Here is a 16,878-nt window from a genome sequence, read left to right on the forward strand (position 1 = left end):
ATTACACCAGGTCAATAATGATTTCAAGCACGATTTATTAGTTTGTGAGACATTATACATTTGGGCTATTTGTTGTTGACTCAGATTGTCATGTTCCAAACTTACAATTATTCCAGCAAAATCTTCAGAAAAAAATTCTTTTTGTGGTGTTTAAACCATAGTTAATTTGAGAATCACAAAATTTGTTTGTGCTTTTTACAAATAAAAATTTTGCAAGAAAAAGATAGAATATTGAAAATATCTATTAAATCTATTTAATATAGGAAATTTAAATTATACGATTCAAAGGACCAAGGGGGCAATCTGCGGCTCGCCAGCCACTTGCGGCTCTTTGAAGGATTGTTTGTGGCTCTCAATAAATGTTCCAGTTCCCTTTTCATTCAAAAATTATCAGGAAGAGTTAATTTTTAATATTTAAATTTAATATACATATTTTGTACTATTATTTATGTTTTCAATAAATATAATTTCTGTAAAAAAATTTTTAATACTTTTTTGCATACCTTTTAAATACGTATTTAACTGCAGCTCGTGAAACATTTCAAATTTTGAAAAATGGCTCGACTATCAAGGAGCCACTTCTGGTGTAGATTATTATTTGTTTGGTGTAAGTAAACGTAGGCAACCCATATTACTTATTTATTATGATGATGAAAGTTAACCTCACATTCAAAAGCATGTAGGTTATGTTTACTACCATCTAGTTTCACGTGTTGTTATTTGTATCATTATAATTGTAATAAGGGCTTGTTTTAACAATATTTTTTGTTAAATATGAAGTTTTCATATAAGGTATGTTTTTATATTATGCAATGGTTCTGTTTTAATATTATTTATTTTAGTTTAACAATTTATTGGGAACAGTGTATAGAAAGGGGGACTTAATATTTAGTCCTGATGGAAACTCAGTTATTAGCACTGTAGGCAACAGAATTACCATATTCGATTTAAAAAAGTAAGGTATACAATTATTTTATCATATCATTCATTACTTACTAATATTTCTTTAGTCATAAGTCGACAACGCTACCAGTGGAAAGCAGATTCAATTACAATGCCCTGGATTTAAGTCCCAATGGCGTTACTCTCTTAGCCGTGAATGAAGAAGGAGAGGCTCATATGATAAGTTTAATTTCACAAACTGTAGTCCACAGATACAGATTTAAGAGGAAAGTTAGAGCTGTAAAATTCAGCCCAGATGGCAAACACTTTGCAGTGTGTAAAGAGAATAATGGTAAGTTATTTAACATATATTATGACCTATAGCTATATATTTTGGTTTTAGTGTTTGTATTCAAGGCCCCTGGTCCATTTTCTGGTGATTACAATGCTTTTATAATGGAAAGGGTTTTCCATGGTGCCTATGATGAAACAACATGTTTGGATTGGTCTTTTGATTCCAAAATATTAGCTGTTGGTTCCAAAGATATGGCTACAAAGTTGTACCCTCTTGACAAGTAATGTTCATTAAAAAGTCAAATGCAAAATTACCCATTAATATGTTGTCTATTTTAGATGGGCTAATTTCAGAATTTGCTCATTGGGAAATCACACAGATAGAATTGTCAGTTGTTTCTTTGAGGCTGATAATTATGACATTACAACAATTTCAAGAAATGGGCAAGCCTGCATATGGGAATGTAGTATTGAACCCAAAGATTTGATGCCACTGGATCATTTACCCCCCAAAAAAAGAAAGGTGATTAGTAATTATTAAATACATTTTAAAATAATAAATGTTATTACTTTTTTAGAAAACCAGTAATAATGATGAAGAAGATGATGTGGACACATTTAAATCCATAGAAAGGACAGAAGAAGAAGTAACAAAAGCTCTAAATGACCTGAAGGTTGAAAACCAGCCATCTGAAGTAACTAAATTATTTTATAAACGAATTATTAGACATTATTTGGGTGATGAAGCAAGAAAAGAAAATAGAGATGCTGTTTTGACATCTGCAGCTTATCACAAAAAATCCAAAATCCTTGTAACAGGATTTTCAAATGGATCATTTTTCATACATGAAGTTCCAGAAATGAATTTAATACATTCTCTAAGCATATCTGAGCAAACAATATCCTCAATTGCTATAAATTCAACTGGTGACTGGATTGCTTTAGGTTGTAGTGGACTAGGACAATTGTTGGTTTGGGAATGGCAAAGTAAGTTATCTGGGTATATTTTATAATTTTGCAAACATACCTCTTGTATCCTTAGGTGAGACTTATGTTATGAAACAACAAGGACATTCAAATAATATGTCATGTGTCGCATACTCACCAGATGGTCAGCTGTTGGCAACTGGAGGTGAAGATGGTAAAGTTAAATTATGGAATGTGTATTCTGGTTTCTGTTTTGTTACATTTACTGAACATTCAAATGCTATCAGTGCAATCACTTTTAGCCAAACTAGAAAGTTTGTTGTGTCTGCTTCTGTTGATGGTTCTGTCAGGGCTTATGATGTAATCAGGTGAGGTTTTGAGTTGTTACTGTTTTCTTAAGTGTTTTATTGTGAATTTTATACAGGTATCGAAATTTTAAAACCTTCACGTCTCCTCGACCGGTACAGTTTTCGTGTGTTGCTGTTGATAGCAGTGGAGAATTTGTTGCTGCTGGTGGACAAGATGTATTTGAGATTTACTTGTGGTCTGTAAAAACTGGAAGACTCTTAGAAATTTTAGCTGGTCATGAGGGACCTGTGTCTTCCGTGTGCTTTACGCAAGTTCCAACAAGCTCAATATTAGCGTCAGTGTCTTGGGACAAAACTTTGCGCATCTGGGATGCGATAGAGAAAGGCTCTGCTCATGAGACAATCGAATTAACCACTGACGGACTGTGCGTGGTGTTCAAACCAGATGGCTTAGAAGTGGCTGTCGCCACTCTTGAAGGCAACATTTCTATTTTCAATGTAAAAACAGCTGAACAGTTGTGCAGTATTGAGGGTCGCAACGACTTGGGTAGTGGCATTTCTGACGCAGATTTGGTTACAGCCAAACAGTCTCTGAAAGCAAAGTAAATTGTTGTTTCTTCCACATTTGGACATTTTGTAATTTGTTTGTTTTAGAGCGTTTACTAGTCTGTGTTATTCTGCGGATGGAGAATGTATTTTAGCTGGAGGCCAGTCGAAAAATGTCTGTATTTATAACGTCAAGGAACGTCTGCTGGTGAAAAAATTTGAGATCACCCAAAATCGATCTCTGGATGCTGTAGATGTAAGTAGAATAGATTTAAAAATAGTAATACATAATTATGTAATTATTTATGTGCACCGCAGGACTTCATAAACCGTAGAAAAATGACGGAATATGGGAACGTGGCTTTGGTGGAGGAGCGTGAAGAACGCGAAGGTGGAAACGTAGCGATCAGATTGCCGGGTGTGAGGAAAGGTGATATGGCGAGTCGAATATTTAAACCTGAAGTACGAGTTTTCTCGCTGCAATTCTCACCGACGGGCCAACAGTGGGTAGCGGCAACCACTGAAGGGTTAATGATTTATTCCCTCTGTTCCGGTTTGGTATTTGATCCGTGGGATTTACAAATGGGCATCACACCAAAAGCAGTTAGACAGGCTATTGAAAATGGAGATCACACTAATGGTGAGTGATTTTTGGAAAGTATATAATACTTAATATATAAATTTATTGAACTTATTAATTCACTAACATTAATGGTGTTTTAGGTTTAATGATGGCAATGAAATTAAATGAAGCTGGCCTGTTACAGGAGGTTATTGAAAGCATTCCAACAAAAGACAGTAAGTAGTTTTTTTTTAATTAATGTCACTTATAATAATCTTTTGTTACATTATTTTAGTTGAGTTAATTGTATCAAGTCTAAGCATAAAGTATGTGGAACGTTTGCTGGTGATTATTTCCAGTGCTTTGGATAGTTCAAGACATTTTGAATATTACTTACTATGGGCACAAAACATTCTAACAATTCATGGCCCCAATATACGATCACAAAAGAATTTACCAGCTCTATTGGCTTTGGAAAAGAGTTTGTTGAGAAAACAGGAACAAATATCAAAAATGTAAGTGTAATATAAGTGTAATTCGTGGTTAAAAGTGTTAAATTTGTTTTAGATGTGATTACAATAAGTACACCCTTCAGTACATCTCACGGTTAGGTGAAATCGCGAGCAAAAAACCCGAGGAGAAAATGGATTTGGACAGTGAAAAAGATGAGGAGAGTGGTGATGAATTTGTTAGTAATTTCGATGACAATTGATACAAATAAAGTTTTATATTGACTACTAATGTATATTGTCAATTACATAAAGTAATTAGGTAGAAATTAAATTTATTCCAAGAAACTAAAACAAAACTCGTCTTTAGATAAATAATTTTATTAAATAGTAGCAAATTTCAACAATGACAAAACAATAAATGAAGTATTATATTCATAATCATAAAATATTTAACACATAATAAAGTCAGTTCCATCCAATTTAATAAACAATTAATAATACAATTTATACAATTAACACGTAAAGTAGAAAAATTACAAACAGCGTAAAAAAATATACATTCCATGTGGAACCTTAAAATTGTGCCAATGAATTTAAGAATTCCAGCATGTGGGGATTTTCGCCTAATCGCGCAACTTCTTCCCGTGCTTCATTCTCCAGTTCAGTCAATTTGTTCCTTGTGTACTCAAAACTACCGAATTTCTCCAGCAAGGATACACAGTACTTTTTTACCTCGATTTCTTTCGTTCTCTGTTTGAGAATATCTATAATTTCTTTAAGGAAAACATTTTAGTTTTAAATTAAGAGATTGATGCTTAATAGTTAAAAGGATACGCATTACTTGGTTGTCATTTGGGTATGTTTTGATGGCGTGGATGATAGGGAAACTAAATTTTCCTTCTGTGAGATCTTCACAATAGCTTTTGTGCTTCATGTAATCCTTTGACACCAAATTCATATAGTCATCTCGAATTTGAAAGTACAATCCCAAAGTAGCAGCTAATTTTGTATAGTCGTCTTTGTTATCACTAAACAGTTGCATTAATCTTATTGCTAACATAAAAAGACCACCAGTTTCTAAAAATAAATATTGTAATATAAATTAAGAAATTGGATGTCAACATACTTCTTATAACCATTTGGTTGTATTCTTCTTCTGTGGGACATGTAAAATTGTCCCTCCAGTAGATTTCCATACCTTGACCTCTGTATAGTTCTAAAATTTGTTGGAGAGTTATACCTACTGCCTGAAAATCATTTAAACTAATATTAAATGTTAAACAACTTTAAATTGCTAAAAAAAAACACGGAATATGTTAATAATAAAAAACTAAAGTAATGGAAATCTAAAAAACAAAATTTAATCACATAATTAAGATATAGTATAGAAGGACATGCATTAAACATTGAGTATTTAAAATGTTTTTCAGTAATAAATTAACATAATTAAGATACTTGAAATCAAAATAAATTCGGGAAACATTACCGTTTGAATAGAAATAGCTTTTAAAAATTTTTGGGAAACTTTAAAATGTAATGTTTTAATACAAATAGCCTTAAAAGTTATATTAGTAGCCTTAAAAGTTTATAATAGTAATATTATTAGAATTAGATAAATAAATAATTTAGATGAATAAATTTGAAAACTATTTAAAATAAACAGTTAGTAAAGTAGTATAGAAAGTCAAACATGCTTAAAACATTGGGTATTTAAAACCAAAATTATTAAATTAGTCTATTTGTTTGTATATTATAAATTTCTAAACTCTACAATATGAAAAACACATTTAAACATTTATAATTTTAATAGTTTCTGAGAAAGAAATTCTATAAAATACACTGCTAAAATTAGCTATAAGATAAATATGTAAATGCAATATTGTTTAATTCAATGAATTCCACACACACAAAACAATTTTTATATGTTCAAATAATTAAATATAAAAATATTCATTTAAAATCAACTTACTTCACTGTGATTTAAATCCATGACCTGTTCTAAGGCAATGAATGATGCATAGTTGGCACAGTTAATGGTGCTTGCAACCCCATAAATTGAATGGGCCACAGGAATACCTCTCCTCAAGATTGAATTATCTTGTATATCATCTAATCTGAAAAAATCATAAAGAAATAATAAAAAAATATGATTAAAAAAGAGACTTACAGTAGGCTGGAATTGTGCAAAAGCTGTACTATATCATTAATTTGCACCACCTTTTCTTCAGGTATGTTAAGCCAGTGGTTGAAGGCCATGGACAACTTGGCCCTAATGTTTTTTCCAGGCACTTGTGTTATGTATTGGAATGGTTCCATTAATATCTGCAAATTTTTAAATTTAGCAAACGACATTTGATAAACCTGATCTAACCTCATCTTGTTGTTTGTCATTTGTTTTGCTGTACGGTAGCGAAGCATTAGTGGCTTGCTTGGATTCGGTCATTTTGATGGTATATAAAAAAAAAAGAAATCGCAACGCAACAACGTAATAAAAGCGGACCGGTGTTTCAACGCCCGTACAAGACAAACTTTCGGCGGCGACTGATTGATTAATGTGCCATTGCAAACGCGAGCATGTGTTCCGGTAAACCGCAGTATATGCAATGGAACATCGCGCGCAGTTTTTTACACGTATTATTCTGAATTAAATACTACAATTTGTGACGTATTTCTGATAGAGATATTTACACAGAGTAAACACAGGCTGGGTACGTATATTTTATAATAAAGGTATTTCACAATATTAACGGAAAAAATAATATATAATTTAAACAAAATGATTTTAAGAACAAGAATGCGCAGCAAAATTAGGAATGTACGTGTTAAATATTAAATATCTTACAATATTACTGAATCTAAAAAAGCTCATTAAATTTTGATATAGAAAACATTATCTTCTTTTTAAATCTAATTATAATTTAAGGATATTCAGTTAAAATTATTAATCAGTTACCAAATTTATTAAAATATAATATATTTATAAAAATATATATATATAAAAATAAGTTTTTTTAAATTGGTCGCTTTTATGATTTTATTACTATTGATAACGTCCTGCTGAGCTCAGGAAACTTGCTGCTGAACTTCAGTCTGCCATCTAGGATTGAATAGCAAAACTTTCCTTTTAGATATATAGATCTTTATGTTTCAAAGCTTATACCAATTCAAAGTTTTTTAATATGCAATATAATTGTGCTAAAATATACATGATGTTCCATGAAATCTGTATGTCAAAAAACTTTTCTACATAAAAATGAAATCAAATTAATACCTTTTTCTGTTCTCCACAAATTTGAAATGTTTTTTATGATCCTTTTATATTATGTATTTTTTATATAGTATATTATTATTTATATTGTTATAATTATATTTAAAATATTTAATTTAATTATTATTTATATATTATTATAATTTTTAATTTTAAGGCTTAATGTATATTTATATATAAAGGCAAACTAACATCTACTGATTAATTAATTTATTTTAAATATCAGGGAATATATTATTTTAATAATTGTATTCCATCTATAAACTTGTTATTCTCAATTTTAATTGATAAATTCTAATATGTGTCAAATGGCCCGTTTCCAAATTCATCTATAATTGCTTTCCATTCTTTGTATTTCTTAGGATTCTCTTTAATTGTTAATTCTTCTCCAATTTCCAGATACGAAAAGTTGGTTGGGCTTACCTCCGGCCAGTCCACATCTTGTAATAGTGGAATCTCTTCCGACGTGGGATTCCTAAAAACCTAAAATAAATATTTTAGTTTATTTTTAAAAATGCCTACCTACATATATGTGGCAAATTGTGTCCATAATTTAAGCATTCTTAAAAGAGTTATAACGTCGTTAGGGGGATACTTTGTTATGTCCTTGTTGTTGGGGTTACTCCACAAGAAATTAAGCTCTTCACTGTGTGCCACCCTGCCAGCTCCTGAACGATAACATAATATGAAGCTAAATAGGTAAAGTATTGAAAAGTTTACCTTCAACAACAATATTATTGCCCAGAAAACCGTGGTAAGAGAATTCATAGAAGTAAACTTCAGAATATCTGGATTGAAGGGCGGCCTGAGCCGCAATGGCTGTTGTATACCTTACATCACTTCTAAACTAAAAAAAGAATTTTACCATAAATAAAAAATAAGTGCAATTGAAATTTTATTTTAGATTGGTTACCCTAATTGATGCACCAAGATCATCTGCAAAAGATCTATTAGTATAAATATTTCTTATCATGTTGCCAACGTGTATTAAATCCTCCGATTTAACATTATAGTCCTCATTAACAATCAATGATATGTTTCCATCGTATTGTTGCATTTGATTCTTAAACCCATCAATGTCTATAAATATTAACAGTTGATATTGGAAATGATTGTAATAGATAAGATATTGTACCTCCAGCCAAGTAAATTAATTCCTCAGAGTTGACCCCGATTAATGTGGGCACACGGTTAAAACGACCCGTAAGCAAACGAGTGTGCATAAACTGCGTAATAAAAGCACCTTCATGTTTAACTTCTATGACAGGTGCGAAAATGTCACCTTGTCCAAGCTGAAGACCCGAAGGACCCTGAAAATTATTTTCTTGACATATTTTTTTATCCATTTAAATGAACTTAATACAGATATTAATAACTATTTACTTATTTAATTAAGATCAGTATACTTACTTCAAATTTGGCATTGTTGATTTCTTGTGGAGAAACCCTTTGTAAAAATTTGAGTAGTTCTTCAGAAGTAGAATCTGCGGTAAAATTATTGTTGATTGATGAGGCCAATTGGTACGCATACTTTCTGGAGTACCTTTGGTAAGCCCAGGAGCACAAAGCCGAGCCACTTTCCATAATGGCAGCTCTAAATAATCCTGAAGTTATTAAAGTGTTAAAAAATTAATTACTTGTAAATAACTATAATAAACCTTCTGATTTTTCGCTAATAACATGGTATCCAACTAGGGCCGCTCCGGCACTTTGCCCGGCTAGGGTGACCTTGTTGGGGTTCCCTCCAAAGAGGGTGATGTAGGTTTTAACCCACTCTAATGCGAATAAAATATCTTTCAACCCGTTGTTTCCAGGTATAACTTCGTCTTGTGTTGATAGAAATCCTAAGAAAAGAAATCGAATAAATCAAAACGTGATTTTTAAATTTTTATATCTTTACCAAATGCTCCCAATCTATATTGTACTGTTACTACAACCACATTATAATCCATCAGGAATTCAGGCCCGGTGCTTTCTAGAACTGAGTTGCCCATAATGAACGCACCACCATGAACGTAAACTATAACTGGAAGAATTCCTTCGGTCACTGGTTCCTATTCAACATTTAAAAGTAAAGAAATTAAAAATATATATTTATGATAATATATTGGTTAGGTTGTATACAAGTACCATGTAAGGGTACTTTGTGCATGCTAATTTCTAGTGCTTTTGCTTTTAATGTAATACTTATCGTAAAATTACTTTGGGTGTATAAACATTGAGATAGAGGCAATCTTCATTCTCACGGTCATCTTCAACTCCAATTTGATAACATATTTTCGTGTTTTCTGTGGTGTTTAAAACACCTTGCCACATGGACGGCTCCGTCGGTGGCTGAAATAAAATTCAGTAATGGATGATATATCATATAAATTCTTATACACTTACTTTAAATCTTAGTTCTCCAATTGGAGGATCTGCGTAAGGAATTTGCTGGAACGCGTAATATTTTGCCTTGTTGAATGTTTCCAAGACTCTTCCACGTATGAAACCTTGGGGTAGTTTTACGAAGACTTCTTGCGCCCACTATAAATCGGAATTAAGATTTCATATATAACATTTAATTTTAGGATATACTTACTGTTAAATTGGCAAGTATTATGATTAACGTAAAAATTTTAAAGAGACCATCCATTCTCATTCAATAATATATCTATATTAAATTGAATGCTAATTCAGCATCTGTTTATCTCTTGCGATTATCTTGTTAATACAAATGTATTAAAGAAGCAATGTCATGATTTTTAAAATAAATAAATAATATTATTTTCATTATCATTAATAGCATCTTAAGAGTACTAGTAATTTTTGATAAGATATGCATTATTAATAATTTTAATATCGCAATCCAAATGCATTATAATTTTTAATAGAATAATTATAGATGATGAAAGTCTTACATAATTATTTCGGTTTATTTACGAGTAATTAAGTTTATAGATACAATCATTATATTCAAAGATTTTCTAAATTTGAAACAATACTACCTATAGCTTGATTTTAACTGAATAAAATGCAAAGAATTATGAATAATTTTATACACGTATATGTGTTGAAGTGTATTTAGATACTACTTCAAATTGATCAGTAAGCTTTATTTTAACACATATCTTGTTTCTTTTTACGTACATTGTAACCTTTTAAGGTTTAAGCAATTTTAGTGTTTATTTGATTTTTGTTGTTTCATTAAGGATAGATTTGATAATTTTTGGTTAATCTTGACATATTTCTCCATGTTTACCTCGCCACCATTTTTTAATATTATCGTACACTTTAGTTTTAATTGGTTGATTTAATTTCTCACATAAGTTGCACATAACTTTTTTGTCGGAAGTGACTTGGTAATTTTTCTTACATTCGAAATATTTCAAGTATTCAGTTACATTATTGTCCAAATATAATTCACTAAGTCGGGAACTGAATTAATGTCCATAACATTAATAACAGAGTGAGGAGGTGCCACTAAATTAAAATCAACACCACCCTAAACGATTGGTATTATATTCGTAGGTAATATATTGTATAACTTTTCAATAACATAATCCTGACACAGTGAGTTCTCAATGGATAAATAAAATTTATAGTGTTTTTCAATATTCTTCAAACAATCTCCTATTTTAGATTTGGGACAAGTTAAAGTTCCGCACTTGCCGTAAATATCAATGACAATATATTTTTCCATTTTCTTGAACAATTTCATCCTATCGCTGGGTGTATCAATACAGTTTAAAACCAACTACGCCACCTTTTTCGGTCTTCCTCGGATGGTTTAGGCATTTTATATATTGGAGAATGTTTGATTATTTGAAAAAAGGTATGACTCCACCAAATTTTATTAGAATGATAAACATCTTTAATTTAGTCATAGTTAATGACATAGTTAAGTTATTTTATCAACAATAGATAGATAACAGAAGTGGAAGACCCGAAATATTAGAAGTGGAAGACCTATAAGAAATCCTATAAAACACTAGGAAACGGCCAACTTCAAGACAATTTACAAATTTGCGATAGTGCAACTGTCCAGTTTAGAGAATCCTATTCTAAATAGGAAATGTTATATGATTATATTTATTATGGTTCCTGGATGTTACATTATTAAAAAAATCAAATTTTATTTAAAATAAATAACTATTTGCCTCTATAATATAATATAATATCTGTTTTTGATTCAACGTTTTTAAAAGTAATTTAGGACATCTCTTTATCCATAGTCTATCCAGTGTCAGAAATTGCAATGAATCATCGTTATTTAGTTAATGATAAAACACATAACTAATAATATCTCAAAGTGTGTCTGATAATCAAAAATTTAATTATGATTAGACTTATTTTATATTACATGGGATACATCTCTCTGATATATTTAGAAAATAGATTGTTAGTATTAAAATGTTTAAAGTTAAAGTGTTTATTATGATAGTGGCTTTTGGTGGACTATTTCTTATTTTAAATCCATATGTGAAACTCACGCAGCTGATGGAAAAATCAAGAAACAGTAATAAAATAAAATATATTTTGTATTGGCATAAAGCATTCAATTATCGAAAAGATTTTATATATGGTTTGGGACACACTCCTTTTGAAGGATGTTTAGTTAACAACTGTTATACCACTAATGATAAAAATTTGACAGCCGTAGAAGTTTTCGATGCAATTATGTTTCATGGTTCAGTGTATCATGGTTTCGTATACAATTTTAAACAACATGGTAAGCCTTCACGAAGATCAGAACATCAAGTATACATATACGCAAATGGAGAGTCACCTTCAAGAACAAGAAATTATGGACCTTTTTCGAATTATTTTAACTGGACTTTAACGCATAGGTAAGTAAAATGGATTCGTTAATTAATATTTTTCCTATGCTATTAGATATCGATTTGTCATTTTATTGCTCGTCGCGCTACAACTACAATCTATAAATCAATAAAACATATATTTTGTAATACGTCATTAATTACCATTACATTAATTTACAGACTAGAGTCAGACTTGGTCAGAAATCATGGCAAAATAGTCGAACAGGAACGGGAATACACAATGCCTTTACTAAGTGAGATTGAAGAAAAACAAAAAAAAGTGGCGTGGTTCGTATCTAATTGCAATGACGCACCAAGTAAGAGATTGAAATTGGTTCGAGAAATGCAACAGTATATAGACATCGATATATATGGCAAATGTGGTACTTTATCTTGTTCCAAGCGTAACCAAGAACGGTGTTATAAAGACATTGAAAGGCAATATAAGTTTTATTTATCTTTTGAAAATTCATTGTGTCAAGATTATGTTACCGAAAAATTGTTCTATTTATTAAATTATAATATAGTACCAGTCGTTTATGGTGGCGTCGATTATAATGTAATGGCACCCCCTCATTCAGTTATTAACGTGATGGACTTCGAAACGGTTCCGGATTTAGTGAATTATTTAAAATATTTGGACAATAATGTAACTGAGTACATGAAATATTTCGAATGGAAGAAACATTACACAGTTAAAAGCCCCAAAAAAGTTATGTGTGATTTATGTGCCAAACTAAATCAACCAATTAAAACTAAAGTATATAATAATATCCAAGAGTGGTGGAGGGGCCAGCACGGTGAAATTTGTCAGAAGGTGCCCGAAATTGTCACATCTATATCAAAAAAGAAAACAAAAAATAAATAAATAATGTAAATTAGTTGTAATTTATAAACACATAATTTGTAAATAATGTTTTTTATTAGTTTAGTTTGGATTTTAAAATTGATTTTAACTTTATATAAGCAATGTAAATAAATATATCTATCTATGTATCTAAAAAATAACTCTGTCGTATCAAAGTTATGAAAAGTACGAGGCCCGATAAAGGCATTTTAATAAAAATAGGAAAATGTGACCAGCTCAATAACTTTTAGCCGTGCACGAGTTTTGAAAGAATTTTAAATGAATATTTCGACGGCAGTTGGAATATTGAATCTTTACCGTCATGCTGATGATAATGGAAATATGAATTTATTGACGGCAGGTTTGACGGAAATGAGGTCTACTTTAAATGTGTATTTTATCGCCGAATGTTAATAGATTTTACCGTTCAGTGCGTCTTTTGTTCGCCTAGTGAGGAAATTCAAATTTATTTTGAAATACAATGTAATATGTATTTTTTGTTTTCTTCATCCGACAAAACTAATTTTAAATAAGAAGCTTATTAAAAATAAATCTCAAAAAGAAATATTTAGATTGAAATGTTGATTTTAATTAATTTCTCAAGGAATATTCTTTTTATTCTTGGTTGAGCCACTTTATACATGGCTTATTAAAATTTTAGGACAGAGTTAGATGTTTAGTGTATACTGAGTATATTTGATAAAGACATAGATCCAGTGGAGAGATTCTATTGATTGTTCGTGTTCAACTTGGGATAATAGAAAGTAATTAATGATTAAATTTTAAACGCACTGAACCGTATCATTTTTTAAAATAAATAGTGATGCTCAAGAACTCACTGACTCGCCATGGCATTGATCGGGTCAGGTGGTCAATTTATAATCAGAAGTATCTCGTCTCATTCTACATCAAAGACGCTGAAGGTTAGCTAAATTCTCTGGAAGATTTGGTGAATTTTGAAATTTCTTTCGTATTATGTTTTGAATCGGTGATTGGAAAAACTAAAATAATACTCACAATGTGGGGTCGAACATTATCCAATTAAAAAAATCGATTTTTAAGAGTATTATAGTTAGGATCCAATCACTATTATTATTTTGCAACCTCCTAGTTGAATCTTCACGTATTCAACACTCAGAGTGGACTTACAAAATTGGGAGCTATCACTGAAGACCATTTAGTTCGATTCCACAGCTGAAAGATGTCCTTTACACTACTTCAGTCTTTAATGACTCCGTTGGAATGTGGGAGGAAACACAAACGGGGTACTTTAGGAAAAAAACGTAAAAAGATTGGACTATACTCAAAGCAGTCAGTTGGCATGGTAGGAGGCCTTCCTTCTTTTGTAAACCACTGGTCACTCGGCAATCTTGTGGAGCTAAGGTGGCGGTCTTGACCTTTTTTTCACTCAATGCTCTCTAATAATATTCATTGAAAGTAAGACGATTCAAGTATTAATAAATATTAAATTTACATACATAAGTATGCATTCAATATTTGAATATATATGTGTGCGTGCTTATAGTGAGTGTGTTATCTGGGTTGCATAACGTTAGGATGTAAATACAGAATAAATATTTAAATACGTATCATACACACTATATATGATATTTCTGTCTGGATGCATGGCACAAAGATGAAGTATAAATAAATTAAAAGTTATTATTAATTAATTATAATTAGCGATACATAATCACATAAAAATAATTCAATTGTTTTTATTCTACAAACTTTGGGAGTTAAAGCAATTTAATGAAATTTATTTAAGTATGCAACATTTCATTATCCATGTCCGTTGTTAAAATTTAAAACATTATTTTAATAAATAGCGAATTCGTCCAATTAGATGCAGTTTTTCTCGCTCCCGTTATTTAATTATACACGTAAACTTTTAATTTAGTTTGTCCGTATTCGGTAAATGGAAAAATAAATTTTCCATTTGCACAGTTTAATTTTCACGGCAGTGCATCACTATTCTTATGCAGATGAGGAAATAACGAATTTTCGTGTGTGTCAGTTCTACCAAAAGAAATGAGAAAAAAAAGGAACCCAATCCCTGGTGTAATTAAAAAGTGGAAATGAGAATTAGTTTTGCAGCTTCCGCCAGCTACAGAAAGACAAAGCTAATTTTAATTGTCTGTTTTTGGGTATTTATTACGTAATAATTGTAGATCCGCATTATAAGAAAAATGTAGTCCATTTCTTTTCTTTCTTCCTCCTTCGATTACTGTGGTCATTATCTGTTATTGTTTTGTACCCTTCAAATTTTGGAAAAATGTTGATGTTTGTAAAAATTATACGACATTTTTGAAGATATGAAATTTTACTTTCGGGTTAAATAAATGATATTTTTAACCTGAACAGTTGTTTCAATCAAAGTGACATTTTTGTTTTTATTTAGGTGGTCTAAATGTTCTGGAGTCATCAGTTTCGCATATATTTAGTTTTTATCGCTTAAATGGAGCTGAAAGTCTGTAAATAGATAAGAAAGCCAGTCACTATTGGTTAAGGAATGAAAGTATTAATTATTTTTAGTTACTATTTGTAAATGTGTGAAATTTTCAATTTTCAATTGGATATTTGGATGACTTGCTAATTATCTTTTGTAATTTTACTTCTCTTGGACGAGGACACATGTTTCCCATTGCGATTTCAATTTATCATAATTTATTATTTATATGTGAAGTTATAATACGTGAGTTTTTACAAGACATAGATTTATTTGCGTCTGCTCTCGAATATGATGCACTGCTGTATTAATATAACAGCCAAAGGAACATGCTAATAGCCAATTATTATGAGATTTCCATTTTTAGAGTAAAATATTGTAGTATACATATACATATTATATGAAATATGTATTTAGTGTCTCTTACGGTGGATAACTTGAATTACTTCAAAAATCACAATACCAATGGCATTATATTTCAACAAATATGTGTCAACGAGTTTCTGAAGCATCCACATTAATTTTAAAAAATGATATTGTTCAATATGTTCAATATTGTCTAAATATTTATTATTCTCTATTATCCCCAATTTAGCAAAATAAGGTGTGTTCGATTTTCATTTATGAAATATTCAGTATATGAACTACGAACACCGTCCATTCTCCTTGGCATACTCGAAATACTCAGTTCCTCAGTGTTACGAGTAAATAGTATGTTGACCGATTTACTATCGTTTAAATGCAGTTTGTTCATATTAAACTAAAGCTTCATTGCCATTTTTTAAAGTGCTTCAAATCCACAAGAAATGAAATACTAATGACACATATGGATAATAATTCCCTAAAGTTTTTTATTGTTACAGTAACATTATATTTGAAGCTGGCTTTGATTGTACTACATACTGAATAAGGTAAACATTAGTGTATTGTTTAATTAAATAAAATATAAAAGATACCAGTTGTGGAAGACGGAAGATAGTGAGATAGAAGGAGGAGTAAGTACAATCATGTAGGGGTTAGTATCATCCTTAAAGATGGCTCTAAACATTAGAATAAGTATTATTATTGTTTGTTTCCTACTGTTAATTATTTGTTAAAAAAGTATATATAAATAAAGTATTTTGTATATATTTGGATTCTGTGTTTATCTGAGCTACTCCTCAACTTCCAATAAGTCATTGGTGTGACACTATTTATTTTATGTAAACCAGTCACAAAGAGATATTATCACTTCAAAATGTGTTTGTAACTTTTTAATAAATATTTCAAAATAAAATTTCGATTATTTATATCTAACATCCGTATAAAAACAACTGAATAATAAATTCAAATTTTTATATGGATTCTACTTCTAAATCATAGTAAAAAATGTCATAACTTCTTCGAAGTTCGGCGCAACGTTGAGGCATTAATTGTGTCAATCGGCGGATCAAGTCTTAGGGTACATTGTTCCATTTTCTCTGAAGCTGTTGAGCTAATTCAGGTTATTTGTAGGGTTCTAGATTTCTTATGCGATGCGATGCTAGGATGTAGCAAAGATG

General features: G+C 30.5%; 4 protein-coding genes across 5 annotated transcripts; 2 read left to right on the top strand and 2 right to left on the bottom strand.

Moving 5' to 3' along the window:
* Nucleotides 1-699: 699 nt before the first annotated feature.
* Nucleotides 700-4,256, top strand: LOC109595757 (periodic tryptophan protein 2 homolog). 2 transcript variants are annotated; one of them, XM_020011177.2, is made up of 13 exons: nucleotides 700-792; nucleotides 843-955; nucleotides 1,011-1,234; nucleotides 1,286-1,457; nucleotides 1,516-1,699; nucleotides 1,755-2,163; nucleotides 2,219-2,471; nucleotides 2,528-3,013; nucleotides 3,066-3,213; nucleotides 3,276-3,597; nucleotides 3,681-3,755; nucleotides 3,815-4,034; nucleotides 4,087-4,256. In XM_020011177.2, the coding sequence occupies exons 1-13, from the start codon at nucleotides 775-777 to the stop codon at nucleotides 4,229-4,231; spliced, it is 2,769 nt and encodes a 922-aa protein (XP_019866736.2). In that variant the 5' UTR covers nucleotides 700-774; the 3' UTR covers nucleotides 4,232-4,256. The 2 variants fall into 2 exon arrangements, with proteins under 2 accessions (XP_019866736.2, XP_019866738.2); XM_020011179.2 differs by lacking the exon at nucleotides 700-792 and having other exon boundaries at nucleotides 943-960.
* Nucleotides 4,257-4,331: 75 nt separating this feature from the next.
* LOC109595752 (terpene synthase) lies at nucleotides 4,332-6,548 on the bottom strand. Its single transcript, XM_020011171.2, has 6 exons — nucleotides 6,343-6,548; nucleotides 6,139-6,293; nucleotides 5,941-6,085; nucleotides 5,098-5,218; nucleotides 4,806-5,048; nucleotides 4,332-4,735 (listed from the first exon to the last, which is right to left on the bottom strand). Exons 1-6 carry the CDS (start codon nucleotides 6,412-6,414, stop codon nucleotides 4,545-4,547), a joined length of 927 nt encoding a protein of 308 aa, XP_019866730.1. The 5' UTR covers nucleotides 6,415-6,548; the 3' UTR covers nucleotides 4,332-4,544.
* Nucleotides 6,549-7,533: 985 nt separating this feature from the next.
* LOC109595742 (venom carboxylesterase-6-like) lies at nucleotides 7,534-9,943 on the bottom strand. Its single transcript, XM_049964642.1, has 11 exons — nucleotides 9,821-9,943; nucleotides 9,628-9,765; nucleotides 9,442-9,573; nucleotides 9,140-9,293; nucleotides 8,898-9,083; nucleotides 8,650-8,843; nucleotides 8,375-8,549; nucleotides 8,153-8,319; nucleotides 7,960-8,086; nucleotides 7,766-7,907; nucleotides 7,534-7,714 (listed from the first exon to the last, which is right to left on the bottom strand). The coding sequence occupies exons 1-11, from the start codon at nucleotides 9,878-9,880 to the stop codon at nucleotides 7,534-7,536; spliced, it is 1,656 nt and encodes a 551-aa protein (XP_049820599.1). The 5' UTR covers nucleotides 9,881-9,943.
* A 1,977-nt stretch (nucleotides 9,944-11,920) lies between these two features.
* On the top strand, nucleotides 11,921-12,987 carry LOC109595743 (alpha-(1,3)-fucosyltransferase C-like). Its single transcript, XM_020011163.2, has 2 exons — nucleotides 11,921-12,068; nucleotides 12,222-12,987. The coding sequence occupies exon 2, from the start codon at nucleotides 12,283-12,285 to the stop codon at nucleotides 12,907-12,909; it is 627 nt and encodes a 208-aa protein (XP_019866722.2). The 5' UTR covers nucleotides 11,921-12,068; nucleotides 12,222-12,282; the 3' UTR covers nucleotides 12,910-12,987.
* The last annotated feature ends 3,891 nt before the right edge of the window (nucleotides 12,988-16,878 follow it).

The sequence above is a fragment of the Aethina tumida genome, chromosome 3 (assembly GCF_024364675.1).
Source record: "Aethina tumida isolate Nest 87 chromosome 3, icAetTumi1.1, whole genome shotgun sequence".
In the NCBI taxonomy this organism is placed as follows: Eukaryota; Metazoa; Arthropoda; class Insecta; order Coleoptera; family Nitidulidae; genus Aethina; species Aethina tumida.